We start from the raw sequence: 24,701 nt of genomic DNA, 5'->3' as shown, positions 1-24,701 counted from the left end.
CTTCAGTGGCAGCCCCACATGGAGTGTGCTGCAGTGGCCCATTCTTCATGTAACTAGGGCAGATCTTGCCATATTTGTTATGTGAAACAAAATTGATTTTGTCAGACCTGGCCGGTGGCCAGAAGTAGCCTAGAGCAGGAGCAGGCGTTGGGGAAATATCCTGGCTGTTTCATCATGTTGTGGCAAAGCCAGATAGACCAACAATGCATTGGGGAGATGATTATCTCTCCAACAACTGTAAACATTGCTGGAATAACAGCTTCTAAAAGGTGTTATAAAACCACACATGTTGTTCAAAACCAGTTTAGAAAACCATTTCAGCTTTGATCATTTCAACTTTGTATTGTATTTTATTTTCTGTCAGCCTTTTAATATTTTAGGGTGTTTCACTATTTCATTCTTCCATGATTTAAAACGAAAAAATTCTAAACTGAGAAATTCAGTTATTTCCTCATTTCTTCCATCTCCAGTTCCTTGTTTCTGGGTATAAAAAGCTTCATCTTGAAAAGGAGGTATTGACTGTGTCAGAGCTGCCCGAGGTCCCAGCTCACAAAGGACCAACGCCAGTTCATTGTTATATACAAAAGTCTTTATTGAAGTTCAGTTTCACCTTCAAAGCCGTAGCGTGCAGCTCTACGTCTGAAACTCTAGACCGCTGAAGCTCCGTCTGAGTCTCCTCCCCCCAGACACCAGTTTAAGACTCTAGCCTTGCTCCACCTCTTCCTTTGCTCTTTCCTCCTCTGGCCCCGCCTGTCAGCTGGGGTCTCGCCCTTCCTAGACTCTTCTGACGCTGAGTCCCCTGAGTCTTCCCCCTGCCTCTGGCGGGCTTTTGGACCTGGTTCCCACTCCGGGTTTTCTGCTGTCCCACGCGCCTGTACATTCGAACTTGGCGCGCGCGCCCAGCCGGCCACCTTCCTCCTGACCGTTACACTGCTCCTGTCACTGCTTCCCCCTTCGGGGAGGCCAGCTGGACCTGACCTCCCCTCCGTTCCCCCACTCTCCGATAGAGGCGTGGTCAGCCCTGACTCATCTTCTCTCCCTGCTGGAGGAGACGCTGGTCCTGCCACCTGGGACTCTTCCCCCCCACTACGCTCTGGTGGGGAAGCTGGTCCTGATCTCCCGCTGCTGCTTTGGGAGTCCCCGCTGCCCCCTTGTTTCTGGCGTGTCCCCCCAGGACCCCCCTTGCCCTGACCATCGGCGCCTCCTTCTGGGAATCTTCTGATTCGCTGGAGAAGTTCATGGAATCTCTCGGGTCGCTGCCATACTCCCCTACGCTGCCCTCAGATCCTTCCCCTTCGCTCTCCATCTCCTCTTTCCCCTGTGCCTCTGTTCCTGAGCCCCTGACACTACCCCTTTCCTCAGTTTCCCCTAGTATAGATGCAAAACGTGGACTGACTGCTTTGGCAGGTAGGATTGGTCCTCTGCACCATCTCCATCAGATCAAGGGGCCTCTGGGCGCCAAAGCATCTGACTGAGCCCCACAGAGCCACCAAGGGATTCTGTTCAGGGATGCTGAGGGGCGGTCAGAAAGGCTATATCTGTCCACAGCCCAGATGATGTGAGGGCCCATGACTTCCTGGTTGTCTCTCATGGTTCTGGGCTCACAGCTGCCAGGCTCCATGAGCATCTGCTATCTATAGGCCATTGGCTCCTTGACCGGCTATGAAGACAAGGGCAGGAAGACAAGGGCTCCATTTCCTCTCTCCCCTGTATCTCTGTTCCTGAGCCCCTGACAGACTGATACTTGCCTGACCCTATAAATGCATCCTTATCCTGTGCTCTTTTTCAATTATTTCCATCATCCTGCTGCTTCCATGGGGGGGGGGGTGAGGAGGAAACATTTCTGCCAGTTTGAAATGGGCACACACATTTGAGAATCTCACAGGCCAAGCTTCGAAATGATGTACCATCAGGTTCATCTGCCATTCACAAAAGACTGAAACAAAACTGAGACTGTATCCAATGGAAACATGGCAAGATCCAACTTGAGGGGCTGTTTGGTCATCAGGATCCTAGTCGCAATAGTGCACAGGTGGCAGCTGAGCTACGACATTGGAAAGAGGCAGAGAATATGATTCGCCTCCATAAACCTCTCTGCAATGCTTTATTCAGATCAGCCCAGGCTTCCTTCTGAACCCAGCTAGGATTCCACATCCTTGGGACTCAGCATGCCACTATCTTTCATTCTTAGGGCAGTCCAGCCCTATTCAGGCATTCGCTCCTCACACAAGTGGGGTGATTTGACAGGGTGAGCTGTTGACTGTCGCCTCTCCATCAGGACCATCCCTGTCTCCTTCCGGGTGTTGAGCTCTGAATGCAGGGTCCTAAAACTGTTCTGGAAAAGGATAAATGTCGAGGACACTCCCTGCTACAGATATCCAGCCCTCAACATGTGGAGGAAAGCTGGAACAGCTGACTGCTCCATGCTCACTTTCTTCAGCATATAATCCTAATCATGCAACATTCGAATGATGGATAATATGCTCTTGCTAATCTTCCTTTCATCTTTGGGGGCAGATGCTGCCTGTTTCTCTAACCAGAAGGGTAGGAGCAATACTTTTTTCCTAGAAAAATAGGTGACGCTACTCAACATGGACACATTTAACAAATTATACTTGGCAATTATTGGTTACCCCAATAAATCATAGGACAATCCTGGAAGAGAGATTATGATGCTAGTTCCCACCTTCCATGGCCATGGGTCTGGGGTGTGTAGGTCTTCTTTTAAGCCCATAAATATTTCTACCATTTCCTTCAGTCTCCCTGGTTGCTCTCAATTCCTTATTTGAAAAGATCTTTTGTCATGACATCTTCTCCTGGCTTTGAATGCTAAGTGCTTGGAAATGTTAACAAATTATACTTGGCAAGTATTGTTTACCCCAATAAATCATATAAAAATCCAGGAAGAGAAATTATGGTGCTAGTTCCCACCTTCCATGGGTTTGGGGTGTTCTTCTTTTAAGGTCTTCTTTTAAGTCCATTAAATATTTCTACCATTTCCTTCAGTCTCCCTGGTTGCTCTCAATTCCTTATTTGAAAAGATCTTTTGTCATGACATCTTCTCCTGGCTTTAATTGAAGTTTGAATACTAAGTGCTTGAAAATGTTGAAAATGTTAACAGGCTGTATGCTAAAAACAAGTTCTTCCTTTTACCTTAAGAAATGTATTTCAGCTCTGGTTTCTTTGGAAGTAAAAATATTTGACTCAAAATGAACAGCTGTCAGGTGAATCATGGAGTATCTCAAACAAAGCTCAGCTGAGGGTATCATGGGTATTCAGGAAGCATGGGTATGTGGGAAGGGTTGTAGAATAAAGGAAAGTACATCTAAAAACCCCAGTAACCAGAAAAATAAATAAGTGCAACAAAAGCTCTGCACAACATCTCCAGAAATTTCACCAAACTTTCCTTTCCTCTTTGGAATACAGTTTAATTTATGGAAACTTTCAACAACAGGAACAGCCACAACAAAATGATGATGATGATGATGATGATGATGATGATGATGATGATGTACTGGAATAGATAACCGCCTAGTGTAATCATGGTTTTCAATGAGAGCAGAATTTACTATGTCATGGAAAAACAATCTAGTAGACCAGTTCAGCATCATCCAAACTTTCTCACTGAAATCACGAGTGTCCTCTGTTGTTCAGTTGGTCAAAGATGGCTGCTACTCTTGCCAGAGGCAGGCCTTGTGTACTCCCTGTGAACAGCGGGGGGCATGACAAAGCCGCCCGCATCACTGGGAGTCCCGGCTGCGTCATGCCCCCCGGCCGACCAATCCAGTCGACATTGGGGCATGGCTTACCCTATTTGAACCGTCATATGGCCAGGGAACTCCCTCTGCTTACCTCCTCCTTTGTCGGATCTCCCGCCCTCCCGCCCTATTTTCATTCGTTCACCATTTGGCCTTGCTATGGACCACGGTTGGTCGCCTGTTGAGGGTACCAGATAGGAATTTTTCCACTTAGCGAATTGGCACCTGCCATGTGGTTTTTGCCTGCCTCGTAGCAATTGTCACAACTTTGTAAGGTTTGGCAGTTAGGCATTGGTAAAACCTGGTTTATGGAGGGGAGGTTGTGGCCTTCACCTGCTCCTCCTCTTTAAGGGTATTCCATTAAAGGGATCCTGGGGTGTGGATCTTATCTGAAGCCCAGATAGTGGCTAGGGCCATGCACAACCCCAAACAGGAACCCTGGGGGAGCTCGTAGCTGATGTACATCAACAGGGCTCCCCCTAGTGGTGGTTCACCCTTAGGAGACTGACTACCTGCATGGTGGGCAGGAGTCAGATATAGTTAGTTCCGTTCCAATGCCTTCCAATACTGCTCACATCTGTAACCAATAATGTTGTGGCCTTAATTATCCCATCAACCCAAAATATTGGTGTCCGTGTGTTTCATTATACAAGAAATGGGGGAGGGCTTGGGGCTGTGACATGCAACTGCATGGACACAAAAGGGACTTTCATTTCTTTTTAAAATAAGATTTTATCAAAGCTTTTTCACAATACAACAAGTCAAAAGAAGCCACTCTACATGAAAACAGAGCTAGAACTAGAATGCCGAGTCCTCCCTCCGAAGCTGCTCTTGACTCTGGTCTCACTCAGGAAGTGGGGGCCCTTCTAGCTCTCACCTGGAAGCTTTGGTCTTCCCAGTCCCTCACCTTGGGAGGTTTTCCCTTCCCTGCCTCTCATTCAGGGTCCTCCCACCAACTATTTGCCCCCCATGTATGCACAATCCCCCAACAACAGCCCAGAGCAAAGAAAACCCAAAGAAAGCAAAAGAAAGGGGGGAAAGGGAGAGAAAGGAGAGGAATTTCACTGCCTGCCGTAACTGCTTCTTTCAGGAGATGTACATAGGTCATCATCTTGACATTTTTAATTGTTCCTCTACCCTCCAGATATGGATGCCTGTGTCAAGTGCGCAGAAGAAAACTACCCAAACCAGGACCAAACAGGGTGTGTTCCAAGGGGGCTGAGCTACCTCTCCTACCAAGAAAAGTTAGGGCTCAGCTTAGCTGTCTCCGCTCTGGCTTTCTCCCTGATCACCACCTTCGTGCTGGCGACTTTTGTGAAGCACAGGGACACGCCCATCGTCAAAGCCAACAACCGCAGCCTCACCTACCTCCTCCTCCTCTCCCTCCTCCTCTGCTTCCTCTGCTCCTTGCTCTTCATTGGTCAGCCTGGAAAAGGGACCTGCCTCTTCCGACAAATGACTTTCAGCATCGTCTTCTCGGTGGCCCTTTCCAGTATTCTGGCCAAAACCATCACCGTGGTTCTAGCATTCATGGCAACCAAGCCCGGATCCAGAATGAGGAGATGGGTGGGGAAGGGGCTGGCCAATTGCGTGGTCCTTTCCTGCTCTTTCCTTCAAGCTGGCATTTGCACCCTTTGGCTAAGTGCTTCCCCTCCATTCCCAGATACAGACATGCAGTCACTGAAGAGTGAGATCATCCTGGAGTGCAATGAGGGTTCAGCTGCCATGTTCTATTGTGCTTTGGGCTATATGGGTTTTCTGGCCGTTGTGAGTTTCCTTGTGGCTTTCCTGGCCAGAAAGTTACCCGACCGTTTTAACGAGGCCAAATTTATCACGTTTAGCATGTTGGTGTTCTGCAGTGTTTGGCTGACCTTTGTTCCCACCTACCTGAGCACCAAAGGGAAATACATGGTAGCCGTGGAGGTCTTCTCCATCTTGTCCTCCAGTGCTGGGTTACTGGGTTGCATCTTTTTCCCTAAATGCTACATCATTGTGCTGAGGTCTGACCTGAACAACAAGGAAAGCCTAATAAGGGGAAGAAAATAAATAATGGGCATATCCTTCACTGACCTTAAATGGAGAAATGTCATGATCTTTGATAAATTTGTGTTTCATCTGTGTGAGGAATGTTCCTTCCCAGAGTGACAGCAAGGGCTCCGACGACTATGGGGAGTTGCAGGCAAAAAGAGAAAGAGGCTTGCTTTCTTTACATGCGGAGAGTGAAATGAGCCCCTCCTGTCCTGGAATACAGGTCGTAAATTTCCAGGACAGCATAAGGAAGGCAGAGGGGTCACGTTTCTCAGACACGCTCTCAGGGGAGGAGGGGCAAGCTGCTCCTGAGTTTCCTTGTACTAGGAAGCTGGACAGGGTCCAGGCTTGGCGTCAAGTCTGCAGAAGGAGGCCTGTTAGAGAAGAGTTCAGCCTCCAGTGGGTGAGGAATATTGAGCTGTGTGCTCTGACTGAACTACTGTGTAAATACCAGTAAATGTGAACATTATAAAACTGCCAGCCTGCCTTCTCTTGGTGTGAGAGGGAGATCGTAAATCCTGACAATGTTACCTCTTTATTGTATTCATATTTATAGGCCTCCTCTCAACATCTTGATCATGTTCATGAACATGTTCAACATGTTCATCATGTCCACAAAATCTTTCAGGTGGTCATAGTTTCACTTCCAGTCACATAACACATAATTTTCTGCAACTTATTATACCATAAATGCTTTGGTATATTTGTGTCCTGCTTTGCTTGCACTACTGCAATAATGTAGTTGAACAGGCAAAGTATCCCAGAACACACTGAAGCAGAATAGAGATACAAATAATGCACCATTACATTAAGAACGTGTCACAAAATACCCCTACAATGAAACACCAGCCTGGATGGCTTCCTTGTTTCATCATCATCATCATCATCATCATCATCATCATCATCATCATATATGCCCTCCATCTGAATGAGCTGCCTCAGCCATAATGGGCAGCTCCCAAGAAATACAATGAAACATCCACCTTAAAAAACATCCCTTAACAGGGCTGACTTTTAGAAGATGCCTTCTAAAAGTCAGGTACTTGTTTATCTCCTTGACATCTGATGGGAGGGTGTTCCACAGGGGGCGCCACTGCCAAGAAGGCCCTCTGCCTGCTTCTCTGTAACCTCACTTCTTACAGTCAGGGACCCATCAGAAGGTCTTGATAGGTAGACTTCAGTCTCAGAGAAAGAGTTTTCTAGGGAAGTCATTCTTGTTCCTCTGGCATATGCAGACTCTCCTATGACCTCCCAGGGGATTTGGAGTAGCAAAGTTGATAAATAATGTAGACTGAAAAACTAATAGAGCCATCACTTGTCACTATATTGAGTTTTGTAGGTCCTGAAGATATTGTTTAATTGGTTTTGAAAATCCAGCTGATGAACCTCTTTCCAGATACCTGAATATGGTCAAAATATAGATTCTAAAATGTTTGGGCCCCAGACCTTTTTTTTTTTTTTTGTAAAATATTTCTTTATTCGTTTTCAATAACAAAAATCCAATATATGCCACATTGTATCAATACCAAATTACCCCACACATTTCCCATTAACATTTTAAAAAATAACCAAAAAGAAAACATTATTACCACCACCACCACCCATTGCTGGACTTCCTTCCACCCCCCTTCTCGTTCTTTAAATAAACCAAATCATCTTAGATTCCAGATCCCTTTACCCAATTTTCCAACTACTAAACAATTAAACTTGTGATATACTGCACAGAGATTTTAGACACCCAACTGCTTTACACATCCAAGCTTACAGACTATTTCCCATTTTAAAATTATCCTTTTTGTTGCTCTTTGCAAGTGTTTAATCCATGTGTACTGATGTCCCAATTTATCTACAACCGCTAGCTCCTAAATAAAAACCATTTCCCAGATTGTGATTCTACCTTAAAATCTGGGCTTTCACATTATAGCAAAAATGAAGACTTGTTGGGCAATGCCTAATATCAGGGAGGTGTAGTTAAATTTACTCTAACATGAGCAGAGGCAGCTTGGACCTACTGAGCTAAGTGTCACATATTCCTAACTACTCTTCAAAAGAGAAAATATGAGTTGTAGGACTCCAGGGAGGCGAAGTGGGTGGACTCCTCACAGGTTAAAAAAAAAAACAACTTCAAAAACAAGGGGCACCCTGGGGAATAGGTAGTCACCCCTATCATTACCAGAATTGCTGGTTTCCATCTGACTGACAACAAAAAGTGCTTCCAAGTTTCTTTAGCACATCAACCATCAGTTTCTGAAAGAAGTTACAAAGCCTCATATTATTTTAGAGCATGAGATAGGCAAGAGTCTGTATGATTCATTAATCATCATTCCCGCTTCATATTTCTCTTTGGCTGCTGTATCTTCCACTTCCCAGATTTTATTTGAAATCCTGTTTTGGCATTATTTCTGTTCCTTTGCACAAACTGATTTGCATAGTTTCACCCTTTCTGCCTGCTTTTACATCAGGGCGTTGATAACTTTAGCTGTGTATGAGGTGTTTCCCCTTTTTTCAATTAATTACCACTCACCCCTTAAGAATAAAGTCAACAGAGAAATGATTTGATCCAGATTATTTTCATGAAAGCTAGCTCCTGCTGAAATCAGTCCTGATCAAAGCCACATGCAATTCTGCAGAGGGAAACATGGGAAGCTGCTTTTTGTGGGAAGACCCTTTCCACAGAAGGATCCTGCTGGTTGTGATGTTGCTGCTTGTGCTGCTGTGTCACAGTGTTTGCCAGGCATATTCCATGAATTGCAGCATACGTGACGATCCCCTCCCTATTCCTCATGAGTTTTACCTGCTGGGAGACCTGGTCATCAGTGAAATTGTTTCTCAGGTCTTCTTGCTCTACAATCTCCTCTCTTTCATGGAACAGCCGACACAGATTGTGATTGATGAGCCAATGTAAGTCTCTCTCTCTCTCTCTCTCTCTCTCTCTCTCTCTCTCTCTCTCTCTCATAAACACACACACACACACTTGTTGCAACGTATGTTGAGAATATAATTACTGGGAATATGTCCTTAAGAAAAGCAGTTCATTTTCGGAGTGAGAAAAGTGTCATGTCAGAAGCTTGTTCATATCTATTTAGCCTTCCGCATTATACTGTTAGCACAAAGCATTAGTAAGTTTTCTCACACAAGTGTCATTGAAGTGTAAGGATCTTCAGTACTTCCATTGGGCTTTCACGGACTCTAGGTGGAGGAATTTGCATGTACAGTATTTGTTTTTCTCCACACTACTCCTTCTTACTCTTTGTTCCCTACCATCCTTGACCTTCATCTGTATCCCATCCCATTGTATTTCAGTCACCTGGTCTTTTAAACTTTCATTTCATATTATTTTGGTCTAGGCATACCACCCTATTCCATCCTTCCTCTTGATTTCATCCTGCCCTTCCTTCATCCCACTCCAGATTACATATGACCAGTTCCACTCGATTGCTGCAACTGTAAATACATTGGACCCACAATCAAATCTGATGAGAGTATGTGCATGAGAGGAGCATTTGGAAATATTCTCCGGATGCCTCTTCTGGTGCATTTAAATAGGTAGAGGTAATATATTGGGGGGGTGTACGTGTAATTTTTAAATTGGTCATAAGAAAATTGGTCATATTGTATTACACTGTTTGCAAATATATAGACTAAGAAGAGGCTTACAGTTGTACCTCTCACTTGCTGTCTTCTCTGATTTCATCACTAAGTGGGAGACACTCTTCCGTTACCTTGCTATTTCCAGATAATAAATAATTCCTTCTTACTTACTTGATGCAATTTCATCTTATTTATTGTTTGATTGTAATAACTGAAAGAAGAGCTGAGAGATGAAGAGGACACACATATTTTTCCTGCTTCTCTCAGTATTTGTGTCATCTACTACTTTTATTACAGTTCAGTGCCAAAGAACTACCAGCACATCCTGGCCTTAGCATTTGCTGTCAAAGAGATCAATGAAAATCCCAACATTTTATCAAATTTCTCTCTGGGATTTCACACCCTCAATAGCTACTACACTGCAAAGATGACCTACAAGGCCACCCTCAGCCTCTTTTCTGCACAGCGTCGCTTTGTCCCCAACTTCAAGTGTCACAACCACAACAACCTGGTAGCTCTCATTGGAGGGTGTATCTCTGAAATCTCTGCCAACGTGGCCGTCATTTCAGCCATCTACAAGACTCCACAGGTAAGCTGTGTGCATGCAAGTACAGATAGTTCAGAGTTGTGGCACAATATCATGATTTCAAAAACATGGCCTGTGATATTTTGGATAGCCAACTGGTTAAATGCAGTCCAAGTGATAATACTACCAGGTTTATTTACAGCTCATTGGAAACAGGGCTGATCCTGGAGGTAAATCAGACTTGAGATATATTTGGAGTGAAGTGACTCAGGGCTTTGTCATTTCTCAGATCAACATTTTTATCCATGATTTACTCCAGAGCTGGGAACTCTCAGGATGCTGTGGGACACAGAGGCTGGGGAGAACTCTTCTGAGGGAAAGATGTGGGCCCCTGTAGAGAAACGCAGGACAACCAAGGATCTGGAGGAATCAGCAATGGTCCTAAGGCCGCCTCAAGTCCCTCTTCACATCAATGACTCACTTGGCCCACTAATCACCTCCTTCCCAATATTAAAGCCTTGTCTTATTCCCCAATTTCCCCCTTTGTCTCATGGACCTAATGTTGGATAGTGGCAGCTAGAGATGGAAAATTTCTTAAAATCAATCAGAAGAGGGAGGTTTGAGGAAGTTGCACACTTTTTTTTGCAGAAGCCGATCTCATGCCTCACAGGCAAGAGCTTGTGGACAGTCTTCAATACGGATCTTTCAATAAACTTCTCACTCCAGAGTTCTCTTCAGGTTTTTCCATCTTTGATGTGAATCTCATAGCTCTGCTCAGCTCACTCTCACCATGTTTGCAGTTCCCATCCTATCCAAGATGATTGTTGTATATTTTAATTGATTGTCTGATTTTATGTTAATGTATTATACATTTGATGTTAGCCGCTCTGGGCCTGGCTTTGACTGGGGAGGGCGGGATATAAATAAAAATTATTATTATTATTATTATTATTATTATTATTATTATTATTATTATTATTATTACTATCTGTGCCCTTTCTAGCATATTTAAGTGATGGGGTTTTTATTATTCTGTTCTCTGCACTGGCATTAAAAAACAAAGTTAGAGAATAACTTTTAATACTTTTTTTTTAAAAAAATCTTATTTAAGAATTATTATCAATAATCAACAAAACTACCCCCTAAATAACTTTGTATCACAATGTTACATAAGTAAATGTAAGTATAATATTTATTCAGAGAAAAATTAAAAATGTACTTGAAGTTGTTTTTGCACGAGATAATTATTTCCATGGCAATTTTGTATAGAGGGCCTCCAGATTTCCCACCATCTATTTCTATATTATTTGCCACTTTTGAGATTAAATAAAATGTATTTTTTGGGCCATTCTTATCAAATCCCAAAACTTCATCAAACCATTCTTTCCAGGAAATGAAAAAGTAACTTTCCATTTTAAAGCCCATACCACCCCTGTAGCTATGATAGGTGACATATAGCTCAACAACATCCATGGCCATCATACCCACTAAGGGCCAAGCTGAAGTATCTACATGAAGCAAACCAGCATAATGAAAACCCTGGGCACTAAATGAGCAGAGACATAGCAGGGAGCCCTATTCCTACTGTAGCCAAATCTGTGGGAAGCCAAATCTCCTTGCTACCAGAAGGTAGTATCAGGCGAGGAAGGCAGGGAAGTGTCTACCCCAGAGCATGACAAAAATCCAGATGCAAAAAAAGTGTTTCAGGAGATGGTGGATGGGGGCTCACCAATTCCCTCTTTCAGCTCTGACTGCCAGAGATGGGTCTGGTCATGCTCTGGAACATTTGTTCTATTGTATATAATCTTCTGGGGGGGGTGGCATGGCAGTGGCTAAATGGTTTGGTGGCAAAACAGAGAAGACCACGTGAAGAATACTTGTGCATTTTATTTCAGCTCACTTATGGATCATTTTTGCCAATACAACATGCCAACACTTTATACCCCTTTTTGTACCAAATGGTCCCAAATGAAGCCCAACAGCACATCGGGGTTGTGCAGTTACTCAAACATTTTGGATGGACATGGATTGGACTATTGGCTGTGGATGATGACAAAGGGGACCAGTTTTTGCTGACAATGGTCCCAATGCTTGAGGAAAATGGCATCTGTTATGCCTTCATCATGAGAATACCAAAATGGAATTATGTGGATGAGATGATAGAATATGTTTCACAACGCATAGAACACTATGTAACTGTCTTCAAGGAGAAAGCCAATGTGTTTTTTGTGTATGGAGAACCTCCATCCTTTCAGGTTTTGAGAATGTTGTTCTTTGTAGCACCATTCATAGAACTGCCACCTCTTGGAAAAGTCTGGGTTGTTACATCTCACTGGGATTTTGCATCACACTCTATTCAAAAGAACTGGGATTTACAAACCTTCCATGGTACCATATCTTTCACAGTTCACTCAAATCAGCCTGAGGGTTTCCAAAAGTTCCTTCAGATGGTAAGACCTTCGTGGTTCAAAAGAGATGGCTTTATTCAAGACTTCTGGGAACAGGCTTTTGACTGTTTGCTAACAACGTCCAAGGAGTGGGAAGGAGAGGAGAATAAAACCTGCACTGGGGAAAAGAATCTGGAGAGTCTTCCTGGAGGTTTGTTTGAAATGAAAATGACTGGCCACAGCTACAATGTCTACAATGCTATCTATGCTGTGGCACATGCTCTGAATGCTATATTCAAATCCAAATCCATGCATAGAAGATTGGAAGAAGGACGAAAAATGGCATTTCAGAATGTGGAACCATGGCAGGTAATTAAACCAGATAATTTTTTTAGGTAACCATGTTCCCACCCCATGGCTGCCTCCCTACAGTCAGGATAAGAGAAGACTGAGAGGATATGCGATAGCCATTTTCAGGTATCTTAAGAGCTGTCTAATGGAAGAAGAAGAGGAGGAGGAAGAGGAGTTTGGATTTGATATCCCGCTTTATCACTACCCAAAGCGGCTCACATTCTCCTTTCCCTTCCTCCCCCACAACAAACACTCTGTGGGGTGAGTGGGGCTGAGAGACTTCAAAGAAGTGTGACTGGCCCAAGGTCACCCAGCAGCTGCAGGTGGAGGAGCGGAGATGCGAACCCGGTTCCCCAGATTACAAATCTACTGCTCTTAACCACAACACCACACTGGCTCCACACTGGAAGATGGAGCAAGTTTCTGTTCTCCTGCTCTGGAGGGTAGGATCCAAACCAAAAGGGTCAAGTTCAAGAAAGCATATTTTTGTAAGAAAGGAGGAGAGGAGAGAGGTGCAGTGGTGGACAGGAGGAATGGAGGGAAGAGAGCTGAGCTACACATTTGGCTTTTTGAAATTCCTGCCAGCAGATGGCACAATGCATGCAGAGAAGGGATACCAAGCCATATGAGGAACACTTGGCAGAGATGGGAGAGACTGACAGGGAATGAGATAACTATCTTCAAGTATTCATAGGCTGTCCCACGGAAGATGGAGCAAGATATCATGAATGAACCAGCCCCCAGGGAAAGTTTGCAACCAGCTAAAGGAAACAGCCAGGAACAGAGAGGGTTGCGAGCCGGAACCCTGCCAATGCTCTTGGGAAGTACAAAAATGCAGGCTTTCGCTGAAGCCTGGAGAGCGAGAGGGGTCGGAGTGCACCGACCCCTCTCCCTCTCCAGGCTTCAGGAAGCTCTGCGCAAGCCTTGCAAGCCCAGCGGGAGGTCCTGCGGGCTTGCAAGGCTTGCGGGATGGCTGCGCAAACCTGGGGGGGGGAATAAAAATTTTTTCCTTGATTCCCCCCCCCCCCGAAAAACTAGGTGCGTCCTATGGGCCGGTACGTCCTATAGGGTGAAAAATGCAGTAATATAAGCAAGAATCTGGCAATTTACTCAAATTCATTATCTTATTCATTACATCTTTCAATGGTTGTGCCAACTGATCTTGCAGTTTTTTGTAATATTTAGCTGAAAGTCCATCTGGTCATGGCAATTTCTCTAACTTAGCTTGCCCTCTTGCTTGTTGCAGTTCCATCATCATTATTGGTGCATTTAAAAGATTTATCTTTTCTTTTGGAATCTTTTGTAGGTCATTCTGCTTTAAATATGGATCAATTTTATCTTCATTTTCCCATCCAACTTCCTTGCTTTTTTTTTAAACCACCATGCTAGCAATTTTCCTGGTTTGTTTGCAAACTCAAAATTTGTCTGTTTTATCAATTTTATTTTCCATTCAATTTCTTGATTAGGTTTGTAACATCTCTATATTCTGTTTTGTTGATTCATTTCCTGGTTTTTAAATTATTTGTTTTTTGTGTTTAATCAGTTCATCTAGTAACTCTTTCTTTTTCTTCTCTCTTATCTTTTTTTTTTTGCAGAATATTTTGTTGTATAAAAAACCTTCTCATTACTTCTTTACATGTTCCCCAAACCACATTTATATCCATACATTGCTTCAAGTTTAGTTCAAAATAATCTCTCAGGGTTTTCCCCTGCTTTCTGCAAGGTAATTTTTATTGTCTAATAAGCCTTCATTTAGTCTCCATCTGAAAGGTGAGTTTTCTTCTCTTCTTAATTCCAGCAGTAATGAATTATGCTCCAAGAGTGTCCTAGGTTGTGTTTCCACTTTTTTAGTTCTTAATGTTAGTTCATTAGATATCCATACTGATTAGATATCCATACCGAGTTTATTCTTCTTGCAGATCAATTTGGCTCTGAGAAAAAAGTAAATTCTCTGTCCAATGGGTGTTTAAATCTCCAAATATCAGTTAATTTAAGATTTTCTACCACAGACTGTTCTTTCTTAAATCCAGGTCCATCAATTTCTACGGAGCATCATATTCAACAACAGTGCTGGAGATACTGTATACTTTAATGAAAATGCAGAATTAGTTGTAGGTTTCGATGTTACAAACTGGAGGATTTACCCCAATGGTTCGGTGATTAGAGCCAAAGTTGGAAAACTGAACCCTCAGGCTTCTTTCGGCAAGGAGTTAACCATTCATGATGATCAGATTGTGTGGCATAAAAGCTTTAATCAGGTGAGATGTAGCAGTCTGAGACCACACCTGGATGTACACTGACCTTTTTAATGTCATTAGAATGATTTTAACTATATCGTTCTTGTCAGAGCTGCTTCCAGATCCCAGCTCACATAGGACCACGCTAGCCAGCGTTCACTTTATAAAAGTCTTTATTGAGTTACAGGTTTCATTTCCGAACTGCAGCATGCAGCTCTACGTCTTCTACGCTAGACCGACGAAGTCCCGTCTGAGTCTCCGCCTCCTGTACACCAACTTAACACCCTAGCCTTGCTCCACCTCCTGCGCCTTTCCTTCCGTCTCTGGGTCCCTCTGCCCCCCGGGGTCTCCTCCCTCCTAGACTCTTCCGAAGCTGAAGACCCCCCGGACCCTTCTGCCTCCTTGCGGCGGGCTTTAGGACCTGGCTCCCTCTCCGGGCTGCTTACTGCGCCAGCTTCCGCTGCATTTGAACTTGGCGCGCGCCCCCAACTTTCTACCTTCCTCCTGACCGTTTCCTCGCTCCCTGATGAGGGCGTGACCACTCCTGACTCATGCCCTCCCTCCTGCTGAAAGCCTCCGGAACCCGATGCCTGGTCCCCTTTCTCCCCGCTGCTCCCAGCTGGGAACGTTGGTCCCGACTTCCAGCTGCTGCTCTCTGATTCCCCTCTGGTCCCTTCTTCCTGGGGTGTCCCCCTGTGTTCCCCCCTTGCTCTGACCACTGGCGCTCCTTTCTGTGATTCTTCTGACTCACTGGAAAGACTCGGAGATCTCGGGTCGTCATCATCACTCATCCTTCCTTCGGATTCCTCCCCCTCGCTCTCTGTTTCCTCCCTTTCCTGCGTCTCTGCTCCTGAACCCCTGACATCCATCCCCCCCTCGAAGCTCCCCCTTCCCCCCTCCCCGCTTTCAGGTGTGGGTGCTGGGTGCTCCATCGTCACGGGGGTGAATGCCGGATACAGTTCGCTCCCCGTGGCTGGCAGCCAACTGAAGACCTCCGGTTCTTCCTCCTCGCCTTCGTCGACGCTGATCAGCTCCGCTTCCATTTCTGTGCCGCCGTACTCGAACCCAAGATCCTCCCCGAACACGTCCATGTCAGTCTCTGCGTCGGTCTCCCTTGTGTCCGTCGCTCGACCTGGCATCCTCAGCCACTTCTTGCGCCACTGCTCCTCCGGTCGATCGTCCCACCAATACGAGGTGTCCGATGCCGAACCCGCCGGTGACCCTTCCAGGGAACGTGTGCCCAGTGCGGGTTCCCCGTCCGAGTCGAACCCGTGGAACGTGCTTGATGAAAGCGTGGGCGTGAAAAGCCAGTCGTCGAAGAAGCCGGCTGGCATGGGTCTGTGTGGGAAAAGGGCATGAAATTCGTCCTTGAGCAGAGGTTCCTCCAAAGCGTAGTCATGCACCCAGCTATTGGCACTGGCCCGGGTGCCCTCTCTGGCTAGGAGGTATTCTACTCCCTCTTCCCCCCATCTGGAGTCCAAGATCTCCGTGACCTCGTTGATGGGATCCTCCTGTGGCAACCCCCCCTGCTCGGTCCTCTCCTGGAGCGGACTCGGCGCCGTTCCTGGCTCCTGGAATCTGTGAGGTGCCCTGTAGGGAGTGAGCACCGATCTGTGGAACACCGGATGCATTCTGGAGCCCTCCGGAAGCGTCAGTCGGAAAGCCACCGGGTTGACCTGTGCTTCGACTTGGTAGGGACCGAGTTGCTTGTGCCCCAGCTTCTTCTTAGCTAACGATCTGGTCGGCACTGCGTGTGCTGCCAACCAGACCCAGTCTCCCACTTGGATCTCTTCGCCAACCCGCCTGTGTTTGTCAGCTTGCACCTTGTATGCGTGCTTAGCTAGCTCCAGCTGCCGGCGGAGCTGGTCGTGGACCTCCTGCACTCTGACGCGAAGGCGTCCGCCGCCTGTGTTTCCCCTTCCTCCACTCTCTCCAGTCCCGGGAAGGTTCTGGGATGCCTCCCATTGTTGGCGAAGAACGGCGTCACCCCTGTGGACACGTGCTTCGTGTTGTTGTAGGCGAACTCGGCGAGCGGCAGGTAATCCACCCACATCGCAGGCTGTTGATTGGCATAGCATCTCAGGTACTGCTGCATGATGGCATTGACTCGCTCCGCTTGCCCGTTGGTCTGCGGGTATCTCGCTGACGCCAGGTTGATCTTGACGTTCAGGAAACCCATCAGCCTCTGCCAGAAGTTCGAGATGAACTGGCGCCCCCGGTCGGACAGTATAGACCGTGGCAGACCGTGCACTTTGAACACGTGATCTATGAACAGTTTGGCGGTTTGTTCCGCCGTGGCCACCTTCGCACACGGAATGAAATGTGCCATCTTGGTGAACAAGTCCACCACCACTAGCACAGCTGTCTTGCCTCTCGAGCTGGGTAGATCCGTGACAAAGTCCAGGGCCACCCTCTCCCACGGTTCAAACGGCGTTTGCAGCGGTTCCAGCAGTCCCGCCGGCGGTTTGTGCACCGGCTTGGCCCTCTGGCAGGTGTCGCACCTCGCAACGTAGTCCGCTACTTCCCCTCGCAGTCTGGGCCACCAGAAGTCTCTAGCAACTAATTCCACCGTTTTCTCCGTGCCAAAGTGTCCGGCCGTGGGCGCGTCGTGTAACTGCTGCAGTACCTTGGCGCGAAGTTCGTCTCCCGGCACGTAGATGGCCCCTTTACGGATGAGCAAGCCGTCTCGTATCTGGAACTCGCCGCTCTTCGCCGTGCCTCTGTGCACCTCTGCCATCTTCGCTTGCGCGAATGAGTCGTCCTGCAACGCACGCCGCACCGCATCCAGGTCTACTGTAGCTGAAGCGCATGCCCACGCTGTTGGCGCGAAGATGTGCATGGCCGCCGCTGGCGTCGCCTCCTCGAGGTATTGCGGTTTTCGGGACAGTGCATCCGCCATGACGTTGGTGTCGCCTGGGACGTACTCTATTCGGAAGTCGAAGTCCGCAAAGAACTCTGCCCAACGTAGCTGCCTCTGGTTCAGGAACCGCGCCGTGCGCCAGTGCTCCAGATTCTTGTGGTCCGTGCAGACCTGCACTGTGTGCTTGGCGCCGATCAGGAAATGCCTCCACGCCTTGAACGCTGCATGAATGGCAAGCAACTCCCTGTCCCAGATGGTGTAGTTCTGCTCCGACTTGCTGAGCTTCCTGGAGTAGAACGCTCCCGGCCTCCAAACCCCCCGCGGGTCTCGCTGCAACAGGACTGCTCCCACGGCTCTGTCTGACGCGTCCGTCTCTCCCGCATCGGTCTGCTGGGGTCGATATGCAGCAGTTGCTCTTCCGACGCGAAGAGACGCTTGAGTGTTTGAAAGGACTGCTCCGCCTGCTCCGTCCAGATGAACTTCTTTTTCTTGGAGCTGAGCGTGTCCGTAATGGCCGCCATCTGCATCGCAAACCCCTTGATAAACTTGCGATAGAAGTTCGCAAAGCCGACAAACCGCTGGACCTCCTTCCGGTTGCGCGGGCTCTTCCAATCCAACACCGCGCGAACCTTGGTGCTGTCCATGGCGAGCCCCTTGTCTGACAACTTGTAGCCCAGGAAATCCACCTCCGTCACGTCGAACTGGCACTTTTCCAGCTTGGCGTACAGCCTATGCTGCTGTAGCCTGCTCAGCACTTCCTTGACGTCTCTGTCGTGATCCTGTTGCGATTCAGAAAATATCAGGATATCATCCAGGAAGCAGACGCACTTCTTGTAGAGGAGCCCCGCTAACACGTGATGCATGAAAGCTTGAAAACAGTGGGAGCCATTTTGTAATCCAAATGGCATAACTCTGTATTCGTAGGTGCCCAGGGGCGTGAACATGGCTGTCTTCCACTCATCGCCTTCCCACATGCGGATGAGGTTGTACGCCCCTCGCAGGTCCAACTTGGTGAACACGCGTCCCTTGCGCACCGTCGCGAGGAGGTCGTCGATCCTGGGCATGGGGAAATCAGAGGGCTTGGTCATCTTGTTTAAGATGCGATAGTCCACAACGAGTCTTTTTTGGGGCGTGTCTTTCTTCTTCACGAAGAAAACGGGACTGCCCCCTACTGCCTTGGACTCTCGGATGAAACCACGCTCCAAATTGTGATCTATGAACTGCTTGAGTTCCTGTAGTTCGTCCTCAGACATGGAATACAGCTTCCCTTTCGGCAGCGTCGCCCCTGGTAGGAGGTCAATCTTGCAGTCATACTGCCTGTGAGGGGGTAGCTTGTCCGCCTCCTTCTCGCAGAAGACCTCCAGAAAGTCTGCGTATTTGTGGGGGACCGCTTGCAACGTTCCCAACTGCAGCTGTGATTCCTCCTCCTCTCCCTCCTGCCTGGGCAGGATGCAGTGCTCAGCACAATAAGAAGAGCCGAAGATCAGCTGTCGCTGGTACCAAGCCAGCGTCGGACTGTGCCTGTCCAGCCAACTCATGCCCAAAACAATGGGCGTGTCCGACAGTCGGGTGACATTAAAACTGATGACTTCCCTGTGGTTACCAAGGCGCATCACCATTGGCGGCGTTTGCTTCACCACCTGCCCCCCTAGCAACTCCCTGCCATCCACTGTGACGACTTGCAGGGGCAGCGTGGCAGGCAGCAGCTGTATAGCGTGCCGATCAACAAAATCTTGCCCTATAAAGTCTGCATTGCTTCCTGAGTCCACAGTAATTGGCACGTCCATTGTGAGTCCATTGGGCAGCTGGAGCGATGCGGTGAGTTGCACCACTGGTTTGGGCGGGAGGGGGTCTGTGGGTTGCAAGATCTCTGGGGACTGCTTCACTGATTCGTCTGGCTGGGCCCCAGTACCTCTGTCTCCAGCCAGACTTCGTCGTTTCCCTGCTGAGGTTCTCTGTGCTGTGTAGCTGCAGTCACCGTTGCAGAGGCTGCAGTGTGCTTGTAGTTCCTCTGGGGACACTCTTTCGCCATGTGTTGAGGGCTGTCGCAGATGTAGCACTTCCGGTTCCCTCTAGGAGGCTTAGTTTTGACTGCTCCAGGTGCTGGGGCTCTGGTTGCTGACTGAGCCCTGGCACCTCCCACCTCCATAGGTTCCGCTCCCCCTCCTGGCGGAGGCGTGGATTGCGCACGCGCTGCTTCCCTAGGAACAAAGGAGAAACTTCTCGCTGCTTCGCGCCCGCCACGCCCTTCGTCCCTGCTCCACGGACGTTCTTCCAGCCGCACCCCAACAGTCAGCGCCCTCTGGACCACCTCCTGCGTGCTCCGGGGCCTCTCCCCCCTCGCAATTTCGTCTTTAACTGCGCTGCTCAGACCTTCCCAGAACAGGTCTCTGACTGGAGGTGAATCCCTGTCCCATTCTAGGGCACTGACCAGTGCAAAAAAGCGGGCGTGATACTGCCTTACACTGGCCCTCCCCTGTTTCAGTCCATGTATTTCTCTTCGAGCAATATCCACGTCTATGCTTGGTAAAAAGCACGCATCCATCGCTTTGATAAAGGCATCTGCACTCTGAAGCGCCGGATCCTTATCTCTCCACAAATTGCGCAGCCACGCTTTAGCATCCCCATGCAAATGGGATAGGATAAACCCCACCTTCTCTTCCTCATCTCTAAAGTCCTTTGCCAGCAGTTGCAGTGCACACAGTACGTCTGCTCGGAAGTTGGGGTACTGTTGTAAATTCCCATCGAAATGAGGTACAAGACCGCCTGCTCTTCTCGCCAACCCAACTCCCTCCGGTCTGGGTCCCGGTTGCCCTTGCTTAGCAAACGCTTCAAACCTGGCTTGGAGATCTCTGTAGGCGGCCGCTGCATCCTCCTCCTTCTACCTGGATGCTAGTATCTCTGCGTTTAATTGTGTCACTGCCTCTTGCAGAGCTGCAATTCGCTGTTCTGCCGTCATCCCTGCCGACTTTTGTGAGCTTGCGAACAGACACCAATCTTCACCCCTCGCTGCGTCCGCTCCCGCTGCGAGGTTTCAGGTGTCCAGTTTTGCGAGACGGGACTTACTGTCAGAGCTGCTTCCAGATCCCAGCTCACATAGGACCACGCTAGCCAGCGTTCACTTTATAAAAGTCTTTATTGAGTTACAGGTTTCATTTCCGAACTGCAGCGTGCAGCTCTACGTCTTCTACGCTAGACCGACGAAGTCCCGTCTGAGTCTCCGCCTCCTGTACACCAACTTAACACCCTAGCCTTGCTCCACCTCCTGCGCCTTTCCTTCCGTCTCTGGGTCCCTCTGCCCCCCGGGGTCTCCTCCCTCCTAGACTCTTCCGAAGCTGAAGACCCCCCGGACCCTTCCGCCTCCTTGCGGCGGGCTTTAGGACCTGGCTCCCTCTCCGGGCTGCTTACTGCGCCAGCTTCCGCTGCATTTGAACTTGGCGCGCGCCCCCAACTTTCTACCTTCCTCTTGACCGTTTCGTCGCTCCCTGAGGTGGGCGTGACTACTCCTGACTCATGCCCTCCCTCCTGCTGAAAGCCTCCGGAACCCGATGCCTGGTCCCCTTTCTCCCCGCTGCTCCCAGCTGGGAACGTTGGTCCCGACTTCCAGCTGCTGCTCTCTGATTCCCCTCTGGTCCCTTCTTCCTGGGGTGTCCCCCTGTGTTCCCCCCTTGCTCTGACCACTGGCGCTCCTTTCTGTGAATCTTCTGACTCACTGGAAAGACTCGGAGATCTCGGGTCGTCATCATCACTCATCCTTCCTTCGTATTCCTCCCCCTCGCTCTCTGTTTCCTCCCTTTCCTACGTCTCTGCTCCTGAACCCCTGACAGTTCTAAAACATAATTGCTTAAAAAAGGTTAATTACTTCCAAAACAGCAGTTCCCCTCACTGCCTGGTTCCTGGTTGCTCTGCAGCACCATCTGGTGTTCCATTTTAATAATGCATTATCAACGTTCTAAGCTAAACGTAATGTGGCTCTTACGTTTTGAAAATCCTTCCTTAACCCTTTCTTAATCTTATAAACCATGAGTGTAGATCCATCCCAGATATTGTAAAAAAAAAAAAAATCAATGTTGGGTCCCCTAATGTTGTTGGACTATGTCTCCCATCATTATCAGGCAGGATAGGCAATGATCAAGGATGATGGGAGGCGTAGTATAATCTGCCAACATCTGGAGAATTGAGATTGAATGACAGAGAGGCAAACAAGTTTCAATACTTTTGAAAGTTTCTTTCTTTTTTCCAGAATTTGTTTTGGTCAAATCCCGCATTATCTCTTTTCTTGTTTAATTACTTTATCTCTGCTTCATAGTTCCATATTCTGGGCATGATGACAGTAATCCACTCCACGTTAGGCAGAGTAAATAATTTACACGAGTGAAACCTGGCCCCTCGTCTCTTGTCATGGCCCCCCTATTTATGCGGTTTCCACCTGCGGCTCCTTTGGACTATCCTGGGGGCCTCCAGGGGGCTATATGGCCCCTGGTTGAGAAACGCTGATCTAGGGTCTAACAAATGTCCACAGACCCAGGTGGCCCATGCACACTCTCTTCATCATGAGGGTTCATATATTCCTACTAATCTCCTGTCCGTGTTTCTGAGCAGGGGCTGCCAGTTTCTGTGTGCAATGACAACTGCTATCCTGGCTCCAGCAGGAAAAAGAAGGAGGGAGAGAAATTCTGCTGCTATGATTGTTTTCCATGTCCAGAAGGGACGATCTCAAATCAGAAGGGTAAGAGGCAACATGGACAGAGATATCGAGACACTCACTTAGCATAATATGCTTGCTCCTCCTTTCTTTGGAAAATATATGTCCCCTTGAATGCATTCTGCAATACATATGAAAACTAAACATACATTAGAAAACGAAACAAGCAACTTTATTTTTAAAATTATGTTTCAAACAAACAAGGACATTTTGACCTTATGCCAGTCACTATCTTACCAAACAGGAGGGGCGGGAAATGTCCAGTAGCACCTTTGAGACCAACTAAGTTTGTTCTTGGTATGAGCTTTTGTGTGCATGCAAACTTCTTCAGATACACTGAAACAAGATACACTGAAACAGAAGTCATCACACCTTTATATTGTGAAGATCTAATGAAGGGAGTGATATATGCTGCATTGCAATAATTGGAAGAAAGATAGGATTAAATAACAATATATTTTCCATTAAAACACTGACTATTAAGGGGTCATTAAATCACACACATCAGCAATGTGATCAATGAGATGAATTTTTTAAAAATGTGAAAGCGGGATTCATTCTCAGGGAGTTCCATACCTCAGGCCACAAATAGATTCAGGTGGCTAGGAGGCCCTTGAAGTGTAGCTGGGTTCCCACAAAGTAAGACGCAATGGTAACACCAAGAAACCTTATTGAACTAACAGAACTGGCCAACAGGGGCAAAGCAACTGCTTTTATACATTTCTGAAGAGCTAGGCCACTCCCACTCTCAATGTGATTGGCTGTCTAAACTCCCAAGCTATGCATCATAACTTAGAGTTTAAGGGCCAATGGCAGTAGCCCAAATCCTGAAATGTTCTGTGATTGGATATCATGTATTGAATCAGAACACAGGAGCTCAGAAGTCTTAGTCCAGACTTGGAGGAGGAGGTGAAATTGGTTATGGTATGGTGGGCCCAAGATATTGGACACAATATATATACAAACGAATGGGAAAGGCTGTGGAAGGAGGACATCAGGTTCAATGCACATTACAATCTTAGAGAAAAATGTGATGAAGATGTTATACAGATGGTGCCTAACCCCGGCCAAATTGGCCAAGATGTATAAGAATAGTTCAAATGCTTGCTGGAGGTGTAAAAATGGGGTAGGTACCTTTATGCACATGTGGTAGGAGTGTAATAGGATAAGAGAAATTTGGGGTGTTATATATAATTGTCAGGGCTGCCACCCAGTCCCAGCTCACATAGGACCACGCTAGCCAGCGTTCATGTTATAAGAGTCTTTATTGGGTTACAGGTTCCATTTCCGAACTGCAATGTGCAGCCCTACGTCTTCTATGTCAGACCGGCGAAGACCCGTCTGAGTCTCCACCTCTAGCACACCAGCTTAATACCCTAGCCTTGCTCCACCTCCTGCGCCTTTCCCTCCGTCTCTGGGTCCTTCTGCCCCCCGGGGTCTCTTCTTTCCTACTCTCTTCTGACACGGACCCCCCGGACCCTTCCGCCTCCTTGCGGCGGGCTCTGGGACCTGGCTCACTCTCCAGGCTGCTCACTGTGCCAGCTTCCGCTGCATTTGAACTTGGCGCGCGCGCCCAACTTGCTACCTTCCTCTTGACCGTTTCGTCGCTCCCTGAGGTGGGCGTGACTACTCCTGACTCATGCCCTCCCTCCTGCTGAAAGCCTCCGGAACCCGATGTCTGGTCCCCTTTCTCCCCGCTGCTCCCAGCTGGGCACGTGGGGCCCGATCTCCAGCTGCTGCTCTCTGATCCCTCTCTGGCCCCTTCTTCCTGGGGTGTCCCCCTGCTTTCCCCCCTTGCTCTGACCGCTGGCGCTCCCTTCTGGGAATCCTCGGATTCACTGGACAGGCTCGGTGATCTCGGGTCGTCATCCCCACTCATCCTTCCTTCGTATTCCTCCCCCTCGCTCTCTGTCTCCTCCCTTCTCTGCGTCTCTGCTCCTGAACCCCTGACATCCATCCCCCGTCGAAGCCCCCCCTTCCCCCCTCCCCGGTTTCAGGTGTGGGTGCTGGGTGCTCCCTCATCACGGGAGTGAATGCCGGATACAGTTCGCTCCCCTTCGCTGGCCGCCAACTGAAGACCTCCGAGTCTTCCTCCTCGCGTTCGTCAACGTTGATCTGCTCCGCTTCCATTTCAGTGCCGCCGTGCTCGAACCCAAGATCCTCCCCGAACACGTCCATGTCAGTCTCTGCGTCGGTCGCTCGACCTGGCATCTCCAGCCACCTCCGGCGCCACTGCTCCTCTGGTCGATCGTCCCACC

General features: G+C 47.9%; 3 protein-coding genes across 3 annotated transcripts in view; 2 read left to right on the top strand and 1 right to left on the bottom strand.

Annotated features, from left to right (window-relative positions):
• The window catches only part of LOC309537623 (vomeronasal type-2 receptor 116-like), a gene marked incomplete at its 5' end in the record, with an annotated part of 84,121 nt that overhangs the window by 36,478 nt on the left and 22,942 nt on the right, over positions 1 to 24,701 (bottom strand). The window lies entirely within an intron of this gene.
• LOC309536621 (vomeronasal type-2 receptor 26-like) lies at positions 4,905 to 5,806 on the top strand (the record flags this gene model as incomplete). Its single annotated transcript, XM_082230756.1, has 1 exon — positions 4,905 to 5,806. The coding sequence occupies one exon, from the start codon at positions 4,905 to 4,907 to the stop codon at positions 5,802 to 5,804; it is 900 nt and encodes a 299-aa protein (XP_082086882.1). The 3' UTR covers positions 5,805 to 5,806.
• The window catches only part of LOC309535917 (vomeronasal type-2 receptor 26-like), a gene marked incomplete at its 5' end in the record, with an annotated part of 29,932 nt that continues 13,760 nt past the window's right edge, over positions 8,530 to 24,701 (top strand). Inside the window, 5 exons of the mRNA XM_082229424.1 lie at positions 8,530 to 8,687; positions 9,789 to 9,966; positions 11,799 to 12,659; positions 14,672 to 14,899; positions 22,341 to 22,467. Coding sequence (XP_082085550.1) covers positions 8,530 to 8,687; positions 9,789 to 9,966; positions 11,799 to 12,659; positions 14,672 to 14,899; positions 22,341 to 22,467 — 1,552 coding nt within the window. The remainder of the gene's footprint in view (positions 8,688 to 9,788; positions 9,967 to 11,798; positions 12,660 to 14,671; positions 14,900 to 22,340; positions 22,468 to 24,701) is intronic.

The sequence above is a fragment of the Podarcis vaucheri genome (genome assembly GCF_965113315.1).
Source record: "Podarcis vaucheri genome assembly, chromosome: 7".
In the NCBI taxonomy this organism is placed as follows: Eukaryota; Metazoa; Chordata; class Lepidosauria; order Squamata; family Lacertidae; genus Podarcis; species Podarcis vaucheri.
This window is presented reverse-complemented; position numbering and strand designations above follow the sequence as displayed.